This window comes from Schistocerca piceifrons, chromosome X (genome assembly GCF_021461385.2).
Source record: "Schistocerca piceifrons isolate TAMUIC-IGC-003096 chromosome X, iqSchPice1.1, whole genome shotgun sequence".
NCBI lineage: Eukaryota > Metazoa > Arthropoda > Insecta > Orthoptera > Acrididae > Schistocerca > Schistocerca piceifrons.
The window spans coordinates 909,463,182-909,486,078 of record NC_060149.1 but is presented as its reverse complement, the minus strand read 5'-3'; the positions used below and the strand labels follow the sequence as shown (position 1 = coordinate 909,486,078).

The 22,897-nt window shown below is 38.7% G+C and overlaps 1 protein-coding gene across 1 annotated transcript in view; it reads right to left on the bottom strand.

Moving 5' to 3' along the window:
- The window catches only part of LOC124721524 (muscle calcium channel subunit alpha-1-like), an 857,532-nt gene that overhangs the window by 30,419 nt on the left and 804,216 nt on the right, over positions 1-22,897 (bottom strand). The window contains exon 38 of the mRNA XM_047246542.1: positions 7,421-7,539. Coding sequence (XP_047102498.1) covers positions 7,421-7,539 — 119 coding nt within the window. The remainder of the gene's footprint in view (positions 1-7,420; positions 7,540-22,897) is intronic.

Here is a 22,897-nt window from a genome sequence, read left to right as displayed (position 1 = left end):
TGCTCTGGGTTGTTTGAGTCCATTACTGTATTTTCTTCTTCTTCTGATTTGCACATTATTTTGTTCCAGTATTTGTTGTACTTGTAGTTTGATGTTTTCTAATTCTGACTGGGGTATCCTGTTATATTTTTATTATTACATGGATCTGATCAGCTAGTCGTCGTTCTGTTAAAATTTTTAATTCTGGGTATCTGGTAATAAATGTTGTGTATAGTTGTGATCTGTATCCAGTTGTGTTGGTTCCTAAGTTTGTTGCTTGGTAATAACAGAACATGAGGTGTCAGTTAACTTCATCTGACCATCTCATCCTCTGTCTTTGTTTTCCTTCTAGAGTGGTTGCAGGAAGCATATCCTGCAAAACACCTCTATTTGGATTTAAATCATTTCCCATGTGGCTAGCAGTGTCGTTACCATTGTGGATGGGCATAGGGTTCAAGCGTCATCCCCAACCATGACAGCGCTTGTCCGAGGCTTCATTAGTTCTGTCCTGAACCAACTAATCACACTAAAAGGGGGGTTAGCCCTATTAGTGGTTTGTTCTTTCCATTGCCTTTTATGACTGGCAGAACATACCAGAGGCCTATTCTTCTTCTTCTTCTTCTTCTTCTTCTTCTTCTTCTTATTCATCCCAAAGAAGGTCTTTTCTGACAGTTTCACATAGTTGTATGAACGTTCTGCACATTGTACTCAAGTGGTGGAGGAAGAGGGGCGGGGGGAGTAGAGCTCCTCTTAGCTTTATGTTTTATTAATCCAGTCTCAAAGCTTTTCTGACTGATGGGATGTATATCACAGGGGTGTACACTAAATGTCTGTGATATCGATATGATACATCATTGACTGTGGATCACAAACAATTAAGTTTTCCCTTCACTTTTGTTGAATCTTTTTCAAGAGATCTGTTATTCACTCATTAAACTACTGTAAACCAAGCACTCAGTATATAAATTATAGATAGTCAATTTATTCTTCTCTATAGCCAAAGTACACAATGTGACAATGGCAGAAGTCTCAACATCGCTCTCAAATTATTTAAATTTTTTTTTTCCAGATTCAAATTACTGATTTTTTTTGTCATAACTCTCACACATAATGGTTCATTGCATGTTTTGCAATTAATCTGACTTCATGCCATACTTTATGTTCTGAGTTAACTGCACACATAAAAATTTGTATCTGTTTCTTCCAGTGATTAGTTACAATAACATTTGGAAACTGGTTCCTCCTAAATCACAGAGGATTCTCATCAACAGCATGCCCTTTTCTGCCAGTTATCTGTCATTCTCTTGCATATGTTTCTTTAAAGTTCTTTTGTCAGAAGCAGACAGACCACTGATATTAACACTTTCTGCAATAGTATGAACCTGTGGAGAGGATGAGAATCTGACCATCACAGGGGCAGAATGTGAAGATTGAACTACATAATTGTTTTATGCAATGATTTTATGTTGGCATGTGAAGATAGTAAAGTGATTCCACACTGAATTTGGTATCTCTTATTTAAGCATAGCTTTATCCATTCTCAAGTTATGACTGAAGTTGCATTTTTACAGCTGGTATGAAAGTTGATGGCGTCAACACAAGACAAACACACTAAGATTAGCCTGATATCTGGAGAGAGCAGCATCCACGTTACTGCAGAAAATGTAAAACAATACAGATCACCCATTAACTACTGGTAGTTTTGGTTTTGGTTTGTGGGTTTAAGGGACCAGACAAATTACTGGTAGTGTATGGTGCTGGAACTTCTAACACAAGTCTCTTAAAGTGGCTCTGTCACAGCCAGGATCAAAATGACTACAGGTGAACCAACATCAACCACTGCTCTGGAATCATTCAGTAAGAGTTCAGAGTGCAATACTCACTGCATCTTGCAGGAAACTGGGGTTAGCCATATACCAGTGATGAAAATTTGGGCTACACACAGATAGATCAGAGAGATCTGGTGGAGTGCCACCACACTCTCTGGATTTAAGTTCATTAGGTTTGTATTTGCAGAGACATGTGAAGGCAGTTGTTTGTGTGAAGAAAAACAGAACTTTTGCATACATCAGACAACAGAGTCCATGAGGAATCAGTGAACTGACTAATAAGCACCTTCCTACATACCAGACAACATACTCTATGACCAGTGTTGCCTTGTTCTGTACAAAATATAAAATAACTCAAGAATGAATAAAGCTATTCTCGAATAAAAGATACCCTATATTTTTCCATCTAATTCTCTGTCTGTTTGATATGTACATTGGCCCCATTGGTGACATAGCTTCATAGTTGTCCCCCCCCCCCCCCCCCTCCCTCTCATCTAGTCAACAGCCACACTTCCCTGTTGTTGCAGCACTTTATGGCAAGCATTTCAGGTGTTAATAAAGGCTGGATTTATCCTCATTTCTGTGTCTCTAGTTTTGGCATGGTGCACAAGTTCATATGACCAATATCACATGTGGCAAAATGTGAAGCCAGAGAAATACATAACTGTCTCAGGTTAAATCTCAGTTGTTGAGACAAAAATTATATCCCCATTCTACATACAGTTTCAAGACTGTTGCCACTATTCTCCAAATTGTGCAACAGAATTTTTTTTGTTGCTGCTGTGTACACACTAAAATGCTGGAGTGTAAATGCAGACAATTGATTTCATTTGTCATAATTTACCTATTCTAGGCATCAAGGAAATCATCCTCACTGTTACTGCTTATGAGCATCTTCATAAACTCTTCCTCTATCAGCGATCAGGTTGGTGCAGTAGTTAAGGCATTGATATGTATCTACGAGTTTTGTATTTCTCATCTGAGTATCCAAGAGTCAAGTTTTTTGAGGTTTCTCTTAAATGCTTAAAGCAAATACTAGGACAATTCCTTCGTGAAAGACAATCAACTTCCTTCTACATCTACCTCAATATTTCACAAGCCACCATATGGTATGTGGTGGAGCATACTTTATGTACCACTGTCGCTTCCTTCCTTCACTGTCCGAGTCGCGAATAGTTCATAGGAAGGACAACTGCCAGTAAGCCTTCTCTAATTTTATCTTCATAGTACTTTATGAGACATACAAAGGAGAAAGCAATATATATGTTGACTGTTATAGGAATGTACACTCTTGGAACTGTAACAATAAACCACAATGTGATGCAGAGTGCCTCTCTTGCAGCGTGTGCCGCTGGAGTTCTCTGATTATCTCTGTGACATTTTCGTGATTACTAGATGAGCATGTCATAAAACACACTGCTCTTCTTTGGATCTTTCCTATTTCCTGTATCAGTCCTATTTAGTATGGACCCCATTGTGGTGAGCAATATTCCAGTATTTGTCAAACAAGTGCTTTTGTAAGCTACTGGCTTTGTTGATGGATTACATTTCCTAAGGATTCTTTCAATAACACACAGTATGGCATCTGTCTTACCAACAATTAATTTCATGTGATCATTTCAATTCAAATCACCCTGTATTCATACCCCCAGATATTTTATGGAAATAACTGCTTCCAGTGATTGTTTTCCAACCACATAATCATACAATAATGGGTCTTACTTTCTGTGTATTCACAATATGTTACATTTGTTTATATTGAGGGTCAATTTCCACCCCTTCCACCAAATATCGATTTTCTGCAGGTCTTCCTGCATTTTATAGCATCAGAACTTCCTTGTGTACAACATCATCATTATCTATGAAACACCCCATGGAACTTCTGACATTGTCTATTAGGTCATTTATATATGTACTGTGAAAAGTAATGGTCCAATAAAACTCCTCTGGGGCACACTCAAAATTACTTTTGTGTCTGAAAACTTCTCTCCATTTAGAATGACATGCTGTGATCACACAGTTGGTCTGATATTCTATGCACTCATGTTTTGTTTACTAGGCAACAGTGCAGAACTGTACTGAATGCCTTCTATAAGTCAAGGAACACAGCATCTACCTCAGCACCTGGGTCTTGTGGACGAACAGAGCAAGCTGGATTTCACGTGATCAACGTTTTCAGAACTCATGTTGGTTCCTACAGAGACTTTTGGTCTCACAAATGACATAACAGGCAAGCATAAAACATGATCCAAAATTCTGCAACTGACTGAAATCGGTCATATAGACCTATAGTTGGGTCTGTCTGATGAGCCTTCTTTAAAATGGGAATGACCTGCACTTTTTGTCTATCATCAGGAACATTTCATTCCTCCAAAGACCAACAGTACACAGCTGCTAGAAGAGGGTCAAGTTCTTTCACATATTCTATGTAGAATTGTATTGGTATCCAGTGGTCTTCCATCTGTTGAAGGATTTCAGCTGCTTTTCTATAGTGTGGCCACTTATTTTGATATCAGCCATTTCGTCTTTCGTGCAATGACTTAAAGTAGGCACTTTAGTGTGACCTTCCTCTGTGAAACAGTTTAGGAAAAAAGGGTTTAGTATTTTGGCCTTTCCTGTGTCACCTTCCATTTCAATGCCATTATGGTTAACATAAGGCCAAAATGTCTTAGAATTTTTTGTCAAATTGGTAGACAGAATTTTACTTTTGAATTCGTTGAATAATTCATGCATGGCTCTCCTTGTGGTAATTTTAGCTTCATTTAGTTTTTCTTTCTCTCTGAGGGTTTGGCTGCATTTAAATTTGCAGTGAAACTCCCCCTGTTTTCGTAGCCATTTTTTAACGTGACTGTTGAACCACAGCAGGCCTTTATGATCACTCACAACCACCACATACCTGCCTAAATCTTATCATACAATGCTCTTGAACTTTGTCCATTGACACTGAATGTTGTTAATGCTGGAGATGAAATTTTTATGCTGACTGCTCAGGTGATCTGAAATTTGTTTATCGTCACTCTTCCTAAGCAGAAAGATTTTCCTGCCTTTCTTTTTATATCCATTTACAGCCATATTTAGTGATACTGTAATGGCCTTATGATCACCGATTTCCTATTCTACATTAACTGGGTTGAAAATTTCAGGTCTGTTTGTCACCAGCAGGTCTCAGACATTATCTCTCTGAGTTGGTGCTCTGATTAACTGACCAAATTAATTGTCAATTAAAGTGCTTAGGACAATTTCACACGATTCTCTGTCCCTATGGCCGATCCTAATTACATGTGTCTCCCAGTCTATAGCTGGCAACTTAAAATCTCCACCTAAAACTAGAAAATGACTATGAAATTTGTATGAAATATTGTCTAAGTTTCCTCTAAACTGTTTTGTAACTACTGCTGCTGAGGCAGGGGTCTATAAAAGCAACCAATGACAGTGTTTGATCCACCTTTAACACTTGTCTTCACCCAAATTATTTTGCATTCGGAATCTGTACTAACCTCATGAACATTATCATATTTTTTATGGCTATAAACACACCTCCACCACCATCATTCACCCTATCTTTGTGGTATATATTCCAATCCGAATTTAGAATTTCATTGGTATTTGCATCTGGTTTCAACCAGTTTGCTACCCCTGGTACTATGTGGGCACTGTTACCATTTATAAAAGAGATTAGTCCTGAGAGATTTCCATAGATACTCCTGATTTTGCCCAATACTATATTAACATATAGTAACTGGACTCAGAAGGCATCTTATTGGGCCTGTGGAGGGTTTTATCCATCCTAAAAAACCCATGTGTGCATGCCACACATACTCAGCCACCCTAGTGGCTGCTTCCTGCAGGTAGTGCATTCCTGACCTATTAAGGGGAACCCTTCAATTCTCCACTCAGTAGTGGAATCACGAAACTTGCATCTGATCCCATCACAGAATCATTTAGATCTCCCAGTCTGCTGCAAACCAGAAGACCACAATTGGTTCTGGGAATGATTCTGCACAACAACAGCTCTGCATCTACCCCATAATTGTAGTTAGGTGTCTTCACCACATCAGCCAGTGCCAGTAGGAACTGAAGATGGGCTCTGAACCCAGGTATGAACAACGATTTGCAGCCAGGTGCACCCAGTGCAGTGAATTGCTGCCAGCCCCGTTGTCCAATCAGAGCTTGTGATAAGTCTCTAATGATTTCAGTGTCATTGGAGCATTAAACCTTTATCTTTCCCACTCTAGGCAGTTATGATGACTTGTTATTTTCACCAAAGAAGAAAAAGAATAGTGAGAATAGCACTTATGGCAATCATTACAAACAGTTAGATGCAAAATCAAGTATAAAATAATGACAGGAGACAACAATAGAAAAAAAAATACTCCAAATAAGCAGCCCCAAACTTCAAACTACAAACAGACAATGAGTCTTTGGACTGGAAATACGATTACCCATGTTAACACATCCTCAGTATATATGCTACTTAAGTGGCACTGTATATGAACAGATCCATGGCAATCAAAAGGTCAACCAGGTAAGGTGAATAAGCCACATCTACAGCAGTGTGAGAAAGGCAAGCTGGTGCCCTTAAACATTGTCCATATCACCAACAGGCATACAGTTCCTGATGACCACACCTTGCACCTCTGTCATGGTTAACTTCTAGACCTCTTCACAGTGTCTCATAGGGTGAAGGCATGGGATAATATGGATGGTGATCCATCTGTCATATGGGGATGCTAAACTTGGTGGCCCTCTTGGTGCAAGGGTGCCCATACAATAGTTTTTATGGTGCAAGGAGGGGGGGGGGGGGGGGGTCCCAGACCTGCAGGTATGGAGTATTTTTAATACTTTGGGAGATGAATAGTGACTTGTAAGTAGCGCAAAAAGGTTGCAGTTTCTACCCTGTTAAAAACCTCTGTAACACTGACTTTTGAATCATTTACCCAAAAGAAAAACACCTGACTATACTATATACCTTTTCCTTTCACTGAGAGCTTGGGAGAGGGGGGCGGGGTGCCCTTGCTCTTGCCCCCAGGTATGGGTACCCTTGTCATGGTGCTGTTTGAGAGTAGTAGTCTATGTGCCAGCAAGGGGTTTAGCTCTCTCCCTTCCCTTCGTCCATCATAACATTAAACACATCCCCATGACACAGATACACTCTTAAACACTTTATAACGCGTTACAAGGAGAAAACAGCAAACTGCCTACACTAGGAGTTTGCTCAGGACAAAAATGTAGGATTCCCACATTTTCCCAAAAGCTAATTTCCTAAATATGGAATGGACTGATTGCCTAAAATAAATTTTGACAGCCTCAATGTGTTGCTCAAAAGTTATCATTTAGTCTCAATGTTAATTTTTCACAATGCAGCTGTCTCAAAATCAAAAACCATTTAATATCATGTAAATTATTCAATATCTAAAATAGTGCCCTCTATAGAGTGAAGATCTGGAATATAGTCAAGGTCAGTATTAAATACTGTTTAATCAAGAGAAGACTGCAGCTACAATATATTGTGAAATGATGCTACAATGCATAGATCTGTCCTGCTGAATATCTAAACAGTAAGCCTTTGTGTACATTTAGTATATGAGTGGAGGAACAATATTTATACGTACCTCATTATCTGAGGGACTACAGCTGCTTTTGTCATGCTTGTTACATGATTCATACTCTCAGTTATAGCCCTATGAATTGAATTGTAGGGCAAGTAATCTATAGAATTTGTGGGTGAGACCTATGGAGAAGAAAAAGCATTATAAAATGTCTTTTCTACATATCAACAATTAATTTAAAAAATTCAAATTCATAGTACATGATGTTTGTAAATGTTATTCTAACTAGGTTTCAAGTGAATGGACCACTGGATTAAGGGTAAACACATGCATCTGATATAATACACCTCCCCTCTCATTGATAAAATTAACAAAAATGAATCTGAGAGGTGTTTTTGAACATGACAATAGTTAATTAATACAATGTAAAGCTGCAAATGAAATGGGGATGATTCAGCATCATTAGCAGGCTCATCAGTTGCAACTGGTATCAACACCAGTCTTTCCTTTAGCTTTCACCCCCACACACCTGCACCAACTTTTCATTCCAGCAAGATAATGCCTGTTGACGTATTGTTGGTTAAAGAGTTACAGCCATCTTCACAGTGTTTTAAGTATTTGTTCCCCTTGCTGATACACATGTGACACATGGAGACCTGATTTTCTTCCGGCATATACAATATTCAAATAACTTACAGAAATGCAGCTGGGTGACATCATCAACAACTGCTGATATTTTGGTAGGAGTACACCCTACCATTTTCAAGGCAAAATTAAAGCAAGTAAGCACTGTGCAAGGGAATTCAAAATCTCAGTTTTCAGGGAAACTCCAGCAAGATAACATTAACACACACTGTAAACACTAGTGCCATCACAAACCAAAGGTGAATGATGTCAGAAGTTATCTATAGTGAAATCAATAATCAATGATTGAGGTAGCATAAACTCTGCCTCTCCATTTTTTACAAGGGAGATAGCAGGATCTCATGCACAATTTAAACAAAAACCACTATCTCCATTTAAAATTTAACTTGCTAATTTGATTTCAGCAGCTTCCTTAATAACACTGTTATATCTGTATCATTATATTCTATAGGATGTCTGGTGCCAGGACAATCTCTGCAATGGTAGATTTGCTGAGCTATTGTAAGCATGTGTGCTGCTAATGATCAATACACAAATCCTCCACATTCCAGATAGTGTGATTAATGTATGACATGTCACAATTGCAAGGGCTATGGTAGAAATTTCCCCTACACAAACCAAGATAATCCTTTCCCTGAGTGTATACCCGTCCTTTTTTCCCCCTAAGGTAAGTCTTTCTGCTCCCGGGATTGGAATGACTCCTTACCCACTCCCTTAAAACCCACATCCTTTCATCTTTCCCACTCCTTCCCTCTTTCCTGACGAAGCAACCGTTGGTTGCGAAAGCTAGAATTTTGTGTGTATGTTTGTGTTTTAAAGGAGATATTGAAATTTTTAACAACATGAAGGAACTCAATGAGGTGGGAATTGTAGTTGTGTAAATACCCAACACAGGATAATGTGGTGCTAAAGCCATGAAATCTGGACTATGCAACAATGGAAGAAAGTCATTTGGTCAGACAAGTATTGTTGCACACTGTTTCAAACTTCTGGCCAAGTTTGTGTCTGATACAGACTCCTTGCAGCCAAGAGTGAAACATGGTTGGCATTCAGCAATGATTTGGGCAACCACAGTGTGGAATTCCATGGACCCCATGGTTATTCTTCAAGGTCACATTACTGCCAAAGATCATGTAACCATTTTGGCTGACCATGGTACAATATTTCTTCCCCAATGCTGTTGCTGTGTTCCAAGATGACAGGACCTGTGTTCATACAGTTTGCACCATCCACGACTGGTTTTGTGAGCACAAGGCTGAATTGTCACACTTATCCTGGCAACCACAGTCACCAGATCTCAATATTATTGAGCCTTTGTGGTCCACTTTTGAGAGAAGTGTGTGTGGTCACTATCTACCTCCTTCATCATTACCTGAGCTTGCCACTATTTTGCAGGCCAAGTGGTATAAGATTTACTTTCACCATATGGGGCCTGTATTTATCCATTCTGAGATGACTGGAAACTATTGTGAATGCCAGCAGTTTTCCTACCTCATATTAGGCATGGCAATGTGTTTTGTTTTTGGTGTTTCCATATTTCTATCCACCCCCTATAATTATTTGTTGTGTGGTATTGTTTTTAGAGATATGAGCTTCTGTAGTTATTACATTCATTAACCTTCAATTATTGACTGTACGCAAATGTAGAGTCTTACACATAAAAGACTGATGGATCGTAGAACACACAAATCTCCATTGTTTAAAATCCTTAAAATCAGTTTCAAACAATTGAGCTGGGGATATCTCTCTTATAAGAACAAGGAGGTAGATCAGATTAAATTGAACAGCAGTAACAGAGCAAGCTGGGATTATCAGACTTGTTCTTATATCACAACTAATGCCAATCTTATTATTTTTTTCCATTTCAGTTTTTTTTTTGTTAGTAGTACATATATGATAATTAACATAAAATAACTAATTTTTTATCCATGAAACTTTTCATCAAACTTTATTGTTCACTATATAATTTAATGATTGCTGATGACAACAGTATACTTGGTTCTTATGGGAAATATTTTATTTAAGGAAATACTTATTATTTATTATAATTGCAAACCATATGATGATAAAAATTCAACAATGCTAAAAATTGTTTCTCTTAAGACTGACATAGACAGTTCACTTAAGGCTCCTCATCTCCTCATTCTCCTCTTTTCAACAGACTGTGACGTTTTTCCAAAAAAGTAATATTTCAATTAAAATTGAGAAATGTATAGCAACCAGTCACTGATAAATTGTTTATTGTAGATCTATCTAGATTTCAACCACTGCATGGCTATCACCAGTGCTGCAAGATACAAGTCAAATCATCATCACTTACTTGCCTTTACAAATAGCTCCTACTAGATTATCCATGATCAGTGAACTGAAGTACTGACATGGATAATTTTGTAGGGGCTATTTGTACAGGTGAGTGATAATGATGATTTGACTTGCATCTTATTGCATTGATGATAGCCACACAGTGGTTGAAATGTATCTACATCTGCAATGGATTATTGAACATTGCTCAATTTTAATAAACTTAGCTGCTGAGTACACACATTCTCTACAGAATTGAACCTGGTAATATTTCAATAGTCATCTGGAGTCAAAATTTTTGTGTTGCAGAATGTCTGAATCTTAAAATAGAATGCTTTCCAAAACACAGGACCATTGTCTTGTAGACTTGATTTTCCTGTTTCGAAAACTGTATACTTTCACTACAATAAACTGTTAGTTTGGCAATTATTCAAACTAGAAGATTTCACTTTGTATGCACATTTTGATGAACTTTGGGAATTCCTGTGCACACTGAACTGCTCTCATGAAATAGTAGCAGTAATATTATCATTTTCTAATTTTAAAGCTAGCAATTAAACAAATTTACTTCATTGTCCATTGTATCTTCATCCCTTTTAACTCTACTGTTTTTTATTAAATATCTAAAATGGAATATCTTACTATTCTCTTAGCTTATTATTTTCTGGAATATGCATGGATATAAATACATTTCGTGCACAAAGCCTTAGTCAATTAATGTGCAACAGTCGAACAATACAGTCATTATGTTATCAGCCAGTCAGCATATGTAAACCTAAGTGAGTTATATTTTTAAGTTAATGGTAATTGGAACATGGTAGAATATATTGGATTTCATAAAACTATTTAGTAATGTACCAAGAGAATTGTGAGGAGATATAATAAAAAGAGAAGCATTTGAAAATAATAAAAATCTGGAGAAACAAAACAGAAAACTCAGCTGGGTAGAAGCTACATCTTACAAGTTAAAATAGCAGATTGCACAATAACTAAAAACAGAGACAAACTCAAACAACAATTCCAACACTTCTTTAAATTTAGATGTAGATCAAGAGGTATATTGGAAATGCAGATAGTGAATAGCAAAAATATTAATGTTCCATCAGTAATGCCAGGTAAAGTGTATAAACCCATATCCTATATAAAAAAGAAAAAGGCACCTAGACAGGATGGTTTTCAATAAAAATGATGAAAAATAAACTAAACTCTGTTTGAACAGGCCTCAGAAGCCGCAACAGTACTGACCAACTAACATGTTACCCTCAGTGAATAGTTGGCACTGGATGCTGATATAAAGGGGCATATGGTCAGCACACCACTCTTCCATTTGCTGTTAGTTTTTGTGATTGGAGCTGCTACTTCGCAATCAAATAGCTACTCAATTGACCTCACAAGGGCAGAATGTACCTCACTTGCCAACAGCACTCAGAAGACCCAGACTGTCACCTATTAAAGAGCTAGCCAAGCCCAACAGCACTTAACTTTGGTGGTCTAATGTGAACTGGTGTTACCACTGGGGCAATGCCATTGGCAAAATGATGAAAGCTGAAGGCTATTCAGTAAACATGGCAATTGCAAAATTGTTTACAGAAACTCTTCAAATGAAGGCATTACAGCACAATGAACCATTTGCATGTCATGAATGAAATTACAGAACAGAGCAATTAGTAGGAATTACTGCTGTGTTTGGGGTTCATGAATTTTGAGAAAGCATTTGACTCAGTCTCAACAGCATTTATTTTGACTGACCTTGAGAAGTTTGAAAGTAGGCTTGGAAATAATTACAATTAGACTAAAATGATAAACAGTAAATATGTATAAGTAAGTATATAAGTAAAATAGTACACATTGTCAACAAAATCATACAAGTTGATGAATTTTTGTATTTATGATTGCTGAGTGGATGATCAACAAAATACTGAAATAGAAGAGTCAAAGTGGCCTCAACTGCTTTCAGTAAACCAAATAAGCTTTTAAAAATTAAGTGTCTGATGTGCCTGAAAAGGAAAGCTTACCATCACTCCAATTACCCAGTGTGTTCCATGATATTGACACATGGATTTTTAATGCAAAACAATTCAAAAACCCAGCACTGCCCAATGGATAATGGAGTGGTGTATATTGGGAACAATGAGAAGGAATAGGATAACAAATAAATCAATCAGTGAACAGACTGCAGAGGAAGACACAACTGTGACCATACTGAAAATGAAATACTGGTGGATAGAACACGTAAACAGGCAAACTGGTGTACTAAGGAAGCTCATGCTGGATTCCAAGTGATAAGAAAAGATAAGCAAAGATAACTATATGAAAGTGAGTAGATGACATTAAAAACATATAGCAGCAATGTGGATGGTGCAGATGGTAACCATAAGGAAATTCTAGGGTAGCTCAGTAGATTGTCTCTGTTTTTATGAACACTCAAAGATGAATGCTATGGATCTTACAGTCAGTGGCATTGATAAACAACTGAAACTGCTACAGCCAAACAAAGCTTCAATCTGTGATTGAATACCTATCAGATTCTATACAGAATTTGTGGCTGAGGTATCCTTCTTTTAACCATAATATATCACAGATCCCTTAAACAAAAATTGTGCACACTGCTTGCAAGAAAACATCACTCATACCTCTTTTAATCATAATATACCAGATATCCCTTAAAAGAATACTGTGCACAGTTCTTGCAAGAAACCACCGCTCACACTTCTCTACAAGGTGGGTAGAAGAAGTGATCCACAGGACTACCATCCAGTAGCCTTGTCATCCATTTGTTGTAGAATCTCAGAATATATTATGTGCTGAAAGGTAATGATGTGATGTAATTAGTGTTTTAGGGTGCTATACAGTGAGGTCATCAGTGTCCCAAGGATAATGAGGTATGCAGGACAGAATGACCTCCTCCATGCCAACCAGAACAGATTCCTGAAACTTTGATAATGTAAAACCCAACTCTCACTTTTCTCACATGACATTTTGAAAGCCATGGTTCAAGACAGTCAGGCAGATGTAATTTTGTTGACTTCCAAAAAGTATTTGACTCAGTAGCACATCAACACTTATTAATAAAAGTATGGTCTCATAGGTTATTAAATGAAACTGGTGACTGGACTGATGATTTATTGGTAGAGTGGATGCAGCATGTTATCTTGGATAGAGAATGGAGTAATGTCTTGTGTGTCTCAAGGAAGTGCATTGGCATCCTTGTAATTAAAGTTGTATATCGATGGCCTGAGTGATGATAATTACAATAACCTCAGGATTTTTTCAGGTGATGCTGTTACTTATAATGAAGTAAATTTGAAGAAGTCAGAGCTTGACATGGTTTCACAGTGGGGCAAAGATGGGCAACTTGCTTCAAATGTTCAGAAATGTAAAATTTTGTACTTTACAAAACAGAGAAGCATAGTATTTTATGACTACAGTATCAAAAAGTCACAACTGGAATCAGTCTATACATACATGTATCTGTGGGTGGAAATTTGTAGGGATATGAAGTGGAATGATTACATAGGCTCAGTGATGGGTATAGCATGTGGCGTACATTGATTCATTGGTAGGATACTGAGAAAATGCGATCAGTCTACAAAGGAGATTAATTAAAAAACCCTTGTGTGACCCATCCCATAATAGCACTTACATGTGATGGACCATACCAAATAGGACCATCAGGAGATATTGAACATATACTAAGATGAGCAGCATTAATGATCACAGGTGTGATTGATCCATGGGAGAATATTGCTGAGGTATTGAAAAACTTGAACTGGTAGATGCTTGAAAATAGATGCACACAGTCATTTAAGTCCTCATTCTTCCCATGTTTCATATGCAGATAGAATGAGAAGAAACCCTAATATTCTTTTACAATGTGATTATCCTCTGTCATGCACTTCACAATGGTTTGGAAAGTATACATGTAGTTTTTGAAGACAAGGCATTGGATTCTATAATGCAATTTTTTTTTTAGAAAATCCACCACAAATTTGGGAACGTATTCCATGTACCAAAGATTGTCTGAATATCTGTAATACAGGGACCAATTAAATTATGCAGTGCAGCTGTTAAGACTCTGATCTCATATTCAGGAAGATAGTGTTGCTCTGTCTAGCCATCCTGATCTGGGTTTTCCTTGGTTTTCCTAAATGACCTAGGAAAATTGTGGGATGATTCCTTAATCAAGGCCATGGTGAACCACTTGTTCTAACCTCATAAGGTCTATTACATATCCTGTGTGCTGTATATTTTGAACTGTTGATTTGCATTGTGTTACCATGACAATTCTGATGTAATTGTGAGATTATCCTTGGAGAAATAAATAAAATGAAACTTAGGATTACAAAATCTATCTCTCCGCTCTCTTCATTATTTGCAAAATATCCTATGTGAAGAGAACAATTTGTGTTTCATATCTCATTTGCTTCCTACATGAGTGCTCATCTTTTGAAAGAAATTTCTTAATCCTCCCCTCATTCTATTTACCTGTCCTCCTTGGATATAACTTCATAATATATGGGAGCAATTAGGATCTTTGTTAATCACTTGTGACTGTACAATACATCAGAGATTTGCAATAAAGGTAAGCTAATATTTCAAACATAACAGGACTACATGAAGGACTGGCATCTTATACATTTTCAAAAGTTTTAATTGTTTGAAGATGGTGGGCACATACTTCCATTATCATTGTGAAGAGTTTGTGTAGTAGTCAGATTCTGATAACATAGTACATTTTTATCGTGTGAATGCTTTTTTAAAATATGAAATATAAGATTTTCCTTTTATTGTCTTCTGTTTTGATATCATGGTGCTTCATAATTGTGTGGCTAGAAGCTTTCAGTGTGCTGAGCAATTCTACTTAGCACAAATTTTTTATTATTATATGCTGTGAACTATCTTTTATTAATTTCTAACTATGGAAATTGTTACAGGAATTAAAAACTGAATTTTACATAGATACAAAAGTTGCTCTTAACTTTTGTTTGGTGACCCCACAACATTTTTGAATCAACATCACAATAGCTTATTTTTGCAGTGCATTTGTTACTGATAAACCATGACTGGTTATTTCTAATGTTTATCACTGAACTTGTAGGTATAAGTTCTGAGTGTAACACATAACAGTTCTGAACTTGGACCACACATGATCTGTGTTGACTGAATTTGAGAATCATAAATTATGCTTTATGATTTTAGTGAGTGCTATCTGATCTAGCAAAGACAGTTCCTTGTAGCATTCTTGTTAGAACTTGCTTTAGCATTTACTAACCATTGTACTATAGTGCAACATTTTAGTTACTAATTTCTCTCTTTGTTGACCTACAAGGTGATACCTATTAGTGTTCACAAACTCTAAAATATTTATGTAATATGGAGGAAATCTGCGATTTTGCTAGTTTGCCAGTTAACAATGTCATTCTCAGTACATTGTTTGTAATATTATTTCATCCCTCACTTAAAGGATGGAGAGCCTTCATCTGAAGATGCCAGAATTTTACTGAATCAAAATAAAAAATACTCATGTATATTCTTTGGTATGATCATAATAATGAGATACAATTTTTACACACTGCTATTATCTAAGACTGTCACTACACTCAGATGACATCCTCACCAGTGGAGGAACATACTGTGACCAACAGGGTAGCAATAGGAAACTGGAATCATCTCGTTACTGGCACCTCACATGTAGACAATAATTGTGTTTGGACATTCAAGGACTACTGAAGTTTATTAAGAGCTCTGTAACATCACAACTGGTATATAGAATCTGTGCAAAGTTATGGTTTACCAGCCACTAGTGTATCTCACTGAGGGCAGACAATCTTTCATGCAACTGTCACCAAGTATTTATCTCTCTGGATCTCTGAAACCCGGGCACTGATGAGCTGCTGGAACCAGTCACCTGATGGCCTAAGTAGAAGACTGCCACTCATTAGCTACTCGGGTATTCATTCACACAGCCTAGTGTGCTTGAACTACAGTCTTATTTTATTCTTTGTATCCAGAGACACAACAGTGTAAACTAGAAGTGGGTGCTCTTACATATTCACATACTGTATTGTCCAATCAGACAAGTATCATTGAAATGTTCCAAGAGCAATAATGGATATCACAACAACTAGCAGAAAAGAAGAAGAAGATGCAATACTACTAGTAACAACAACAACAGATACTGCAACACCTAGTGGCCCACCAGCAGCTACAGATCTCTCTGAATTCACCATAGCAAGATGACAGTTGACTGACCAAATCATGTGTCATCACTGTTTCCAAGATTCTGTACAGTGAAGGACAAATGGGACTCATGTTAAAATGCCTGACTCCAGAGCTTTCAAGCTCACAATGTAACTTACAAATATCAGAGCCTCAGTAGCTTGCCTTGCATCTGTTGTGGGCAGATGTGCAGAACATCTGTCATGAAAGAGATGTAACAACCATGCTATTTACTGTATTTTGGCATAATATGTCTTGATATCTTTCAAAGAATATCCATGCCATTCTGGGCAGTTTAGTGTTTATTTCAGCCTCCAAATGGGCACATCAGCCTTAAAACATTGAGTTTCAGAACTGCTGGTTCCCATAAAGTTATTTCACTTCAAATGCAGAAAAGCAAATTGCAGAACTTCATACAAAGGTATTGTGTTGATCCAACATTCTCTATATGAAGCCAGCTGCAGAAAGTACTAAGTCTTTCCAGCCTGGCATTGGAGGAACTGTTAAATGTAACAAATATATTCAATGACATGGAAATGCAATGGGAACCTGAAGGAGCCACAATATAACTAAAACATCCACAATTCTCTGACCAGGGAGCTCTCAGGAGATAGCACAGTCTAGAAAACAATATAACAAATTGCATGGGGGTTCCATACAAAGAAAGTGCCAAATAATGTGGCAACTACTTTTTTCTATGCAATCTGCATAGATGACAACATCAAAAAGCTTCCTGTAACTTTATTAGAAAGTGCAGCTCACTGAAGCACTGCAGACAACTTCACACATTTTCACAAACCAGTGGCAATGAACACGGCTTCTAATACAAATGTACTTATACATATTAAGTTTCCTTATGGGTTATGGTAAGCAAAATACTAACATTTGGGTAATGACCCATGATTTAAGCCAAGTATTAATTTCTATAAATGAAACCTGTGGTCAAAAGTTATCTACAAATATGATCTGGTAAAATACATCCTGCATATATGGCTTCTGGTCCATGTTATATGATACTGTGAATTTGGTATCCCAAATCACACCACCACAAGATTCAGAGGAGTTACAGAGGGTGGGCAAAAATAGGGAAACACAAAAATCACAACACATTACATGCTTAGAAAAACCATTGGCATTTTTTTGAAAACAGCTTCAAGTCATCTCAGAAATGATACACTACTAGCCATTAAAATTGCTACACCAAGAAGAAATGCAGATGATAAACGGGTATTCATTGGACAAATATATTATACTAGAACTGACATATGATTACATTTTCACGCAATTTGGATGCATAGATCCTGAGGAATCAGTACCCAGAACAACCACCTCTGGCCGTAATAACAGCTTTGATACACATGGGCATTGAGTCAAACAGAGCTTGGATGGCATGTACAGGTACAGCTGCCCATGTAGCTTCAACATGATACCACAGTTCATCAAGAGTAGTGTCTGGTGTATTGTGAGGAGCCAGTTGCTCGGCCACCACTGACCAAACATTTTCAATTGGTGAGATATCTGGAGAATGTGCTGGACAGGGCAGCAGCTGAAAATTTTCTGTATCCAGAAAGGCCCATACAGGACCTGCAACATGCGGTTGTGCATTATCCTGCTGAAATGTTGGGTTTTGCAGGGATCGAATGAAGGGTATGTAGTGACTTGGCCAGACAGCCAAGCCGAAATGCGCGTGTTAAGCTCACGCAGACTGGCGTGAGGTCTGGATCAGTTAAGGGAAATTATAGTAGCAAATAAAGTACGTAGTTGATGTAATACTTAACTTTAATCCACAATTGGTGAACATCTCTCGTTACTGTACATGCTTCACAATATTAATTATCAAATGCTATGGCGCCTTGCTAGGTCGTAGCAAATGACTTAGCTGAAGGCTATGCTAACTATCGTCTCGGCAAATGAGAGCGTATTTGTCAGTGAACCTTTCCTAACAAAGTTGGCTGTACAGCTGGGGCGAGTGCTAGACCTGCCGTGTGGTGGCGCTCGGTCTGCAATCACTGACAGTGGCGACACGCGGGTCCGATGTATACTAACGGACCGCAGCCGATTAAAAGGCTACCACCTAGCAAGTGTGGTGTCTGGCGGTGACACCACAGGGTAGAGCCACAGGTCGTAACATATCTGAAATGTAACGTCCACTGTTCAAAGTGCTGTCAGTGCAAACAAGAGGTGACCCAGACGTGTAACCAATGGCACCCCATACCATCATGCCCGGTGATATGCCAGTATGGCGATGATGAATACACGCTTCCAATGTGCATTCACTGCGATGTCGCCAAACATGGATGCGACCATCATGATGCTGTAAACAGAACCTGGATTCATCCAAAAAAATGATGTTTTGCCATTTGTGCACCCAGGTTCATTGTTGAGTATGCCATCACAGGCACTCCTGTCTGTGATGCAGCATCAAGGGTAACTGCAGCCATGGTCTCCGAGCTGATAGTAGATGCTGCTGCAAACGCCGTTGAACTGTTCGTTCAGATGGTTGTTGTCTTGCAAGCAACCCCATCTGTTGACTCAGGGATCGAGATGTGGCTGCACGAGCCGTTACAGCCATGTGGATAAGATGCCTGTCATCTTGACTGCTAGTGATACGAGGCCGACGTTCCATATTACCCTCCTGAACCCATTGATTCCATATTCTGCTAACAGTCATTGGATCTCTACCAAAGCGAGCAGCAATGTCACGATACGATAAACTACAATCATGATAGGCTACAATCCGAACTCTATCAAAGTCTGAAACGTGATGGTACACATTTCTCCTCCTTACACGAGGCATCACAACAACGTTTCACCAGGCAACGCCGGTCAACTGCTGTTTGTGTATGAGAAATCGGTTGGAAACTTTTCTCATGTCAGGACATTGTAGGTGTTGCCACCAGCGCCAACCTCATGTGAATGCTCTGAAAAGCTAATCATTTGCATATCACAGGATCTTCTTCCTGTCAGTTAAATTTTGTGTCTGTAGCATGTCATCTTCATGGTGTAGCAAATTTAATGGCCAGTAGTGTAAATACAGGTCCTGTATGATTTTCTAAGGAATCTTATTCCGTGCTTTCTGCAAAATAATGGAAAGTTCAGATAACGATGATGGAAGTGGATAGTGATCATGTAAACTTCTCTCCTAAGTAGACTACAGAGGCTCAATAATATTGAGATCTGGTGACGGTGGTTGCCATTGGGAGTGTAACAATTCCTCCTCGTGCTCACAAGTCAGTCCTGTGTGAACAGGGCCCCTGTCATCTTGGAACACAGCAACACCATTGGGGAACAAATATAGTACCATGGGATGGACCTCATTAGCCGAAATGGTCACATAATCCTTGACATGGGTTACCATTGATTACCATGATATGGCTGCCCAAATCATCACTGAACCATCACCATGTTTCACTCTTGGCAGCAAGCTGTCTCAATCATAGGCTTGAAATGGCATACGCCAGACATAAACTCAGTCAGAAACAGTTTGCAATAAGACTCATCTGACCAAGTGACTTTCTTCCATTGCTCCATAGTCCAGGTTTTATGTCTTCGACACCACGGTTTCCTGTTACGGGCATTTGTATCACCGATATGTGGTTTTGGCATTCTGGCTCACCCTGAAGTTCCCAGCATATGGAGCTCCCTTGGTGTTGTTATATTACTGGCAGGGCTCATAAGTGAAACTTTCAGTGCTACAGTGACTTTTGCAGCAGTCCTCTTATTTTTTATTATAATCCTTTTCAGTGACCACATGTGACAATTGCTCAACACACACTTTAGTCCACATTGTGACTTGATGAATGGTGTTTTTCTGCTTTCCCTGTACACAATATAAGTCTTTAGTATGGTGCCTCTTAAGACACCAAACACGTTGGCCACCTTTGCTATGGGAGAACCCACCATACAAACACGAACAATTTGCCCACATTCAAATTTACTTAGCTCTGGCATAATTCACTCACAACAACACAGTACACTGTTCTGACCACAAATGGCACTTGCGATGCATTGAGGGCATTGCACATGTGCAGTTCATGATAAAATACAACAGCATGCCAAGAATCTGCATATATGTCCAAGCATGCATTTCTTGCAGTGTTTCCGTATTTTTGTCCAGCCCCTGTATGTAACACATGTGTGGTCATTTTTATAGATGGCATGGACTGTGCAAAGCTTCTACAGCCTCACATTACTGTAAAGTCTGATGTAAATACAAAATAATTTTCCACAATGCCTACTGTTTTTGCACTATGGGACACCGAGAAGGCAGAATTATACTGATACAAGAACTAACATATATTACAGATGCTAATCAATTCAAGAAACTAGGTTATCATTAAAAAATAAATGGAGCAACAGCATTAGAACAGTTTTCTCCCATTGCCATGGAGATGGGATAGAGCACTTTATTACATTTTTGTTCAGAACATAGTCCAGAGTGCAATGCTGTTGTTGCCAGACTGAGGAAGTGGCTTGGTCTGTGTGTTTAAATTAGTGAAATTTCATACCTAACATTCTGACAAAATGTTCTGACAAAATGTTCCAATTAATTCCAAATCACAAGATATCACTCATCCTTTTCAACCTTCCATAAAATATACTGGTTCACACAAGTCAGTGTCTGTTGTGGTGGATACTCATGTTGACAGTGTGCTAGCTTAAGCTGGCGCCAGCACACGAGGCGGCAAAGAGGTTGTGAGAGTATCGACAGAGGCCAGTGACAGACTCGCAGGAAATGGACTGCCAATGCCCTCTCGGCCGCCAGTATTTAGAGTGCCGCCGTGGACAGGAGGGCCAGTCTGTTGCAGTTTATTGCAGCAAGTGAGTTCGAGTCTGTCATCAGTTGAGCCCAGTGGCAGCCGCAGTAGCAGTTAGCTCTGCCGCTAGCTCAGAGACAGGCAGCACATACCAACAAGAAGAGTGTACATAGCAGACCTGTACTTCACCAGCAGTGAAGCTAACATGTACTTGTTTGCCCACTGCTTGAATACTGCTCAGCAGTGTGGGATCCGTACCAGATAGGGTTGATAGAAGAGATAGAGGAGATCCAACAGACAGCAGCGCGCTTCATTACAGGATCATTTAGTAAGGAGATGATAGATAAACTCCAGTGGAAGACTCTGCAGGAGAGACGCTCAGTAGCTCGGTACGGGCTTTTGTTAAAGTTTCGAGAACATACCTTCACCGAAGAGTCAAGCAGTATATTCCTCCCTCCTACATATATCTCACGAAGAGACCATGAAGATAAAATCAGAGAGATTAGAGCCCACACAGAAGCATACTGACAATCCTCCTTTCCACGAACAATACGAGACTGGAATAGAAGGGAGAACTGATAGAGGTACTCAAGGTACCCTCCGCCACACACCGTCAGGTGGCTTGTGGAGTATGGATGTAGATGTAGATGTAGAAATACTGTTACAGAGAGCTTGCACCACACAACAACTAGCTTAAGCTAAGTAGACTTATTATTCCTAGGAATAAAGAACCCAGTTAATATATGTGTGCAGTTTGTGTTATAGAAAGAGGCTACCAGCCACCAAACAACATCCTCTTCTTGCTTCCCATGGTACAGTTCTACAGAGACAAAGAAATGACATAACAGATGGCAAGATGTATAATTCAGAAGAAGATTTTGCTTGTTTATCTTGTGTTTTAGGTTGCAGGTCTGGTCATTCATAATTTCTTCTTGTGTTATTGCATGTATTCCAGGAGCGGAGCAGCAGAACTAATCAAATTTCTCTTTTCAGAGGCTTTGTTTGATGCTTTGCTACAATGTAATTGCGTAAACCATGGCTACCCCACCCCCTTTCCTTCTCATGCACCTCAGCTGCAGATGGCCAATGTGCTGGATCTAACACAAGCTTTTCAGTTTCAGAACTGACAAATTGTTGCCTTGCTGATGACGGTACAACAACTTCTGGTTGCATAAGCAGTGGCAGTTGCACAACAACAGACAGACCGACAAGCCCAACAAGTGTCGCCAACCAGCATACCAACATTCTGGCAATTTAAGGACACTGAAGAGGAATGACCTGACGAAGTTCCAAGCACATTGTGAAGTTCATAGAGTTCAAGGTACTGTGAAGCTACAATACTTTCTTTTGATTGCAGGGTCCCAGTGTTCAGGTTGATACAAAACCTATTCCCAAATGCGTCTCCCAACGAACTCAGTTATGATGAAGGAATTGCTGCATTAACCAAATACTATGACCAGCATGTCCAAGTAGCTGCAGCCACATATCAGTTCTTTCATTTGCAGAAAAAGCCAGAGCAGACATACCGTCAGTGGTTTACAGAATTAACGGACATGATTAGGAAGTGTAAATTTAAGTGTAGTTGTGGCAACTTTTACAGTGACTTAATGATTAGGAA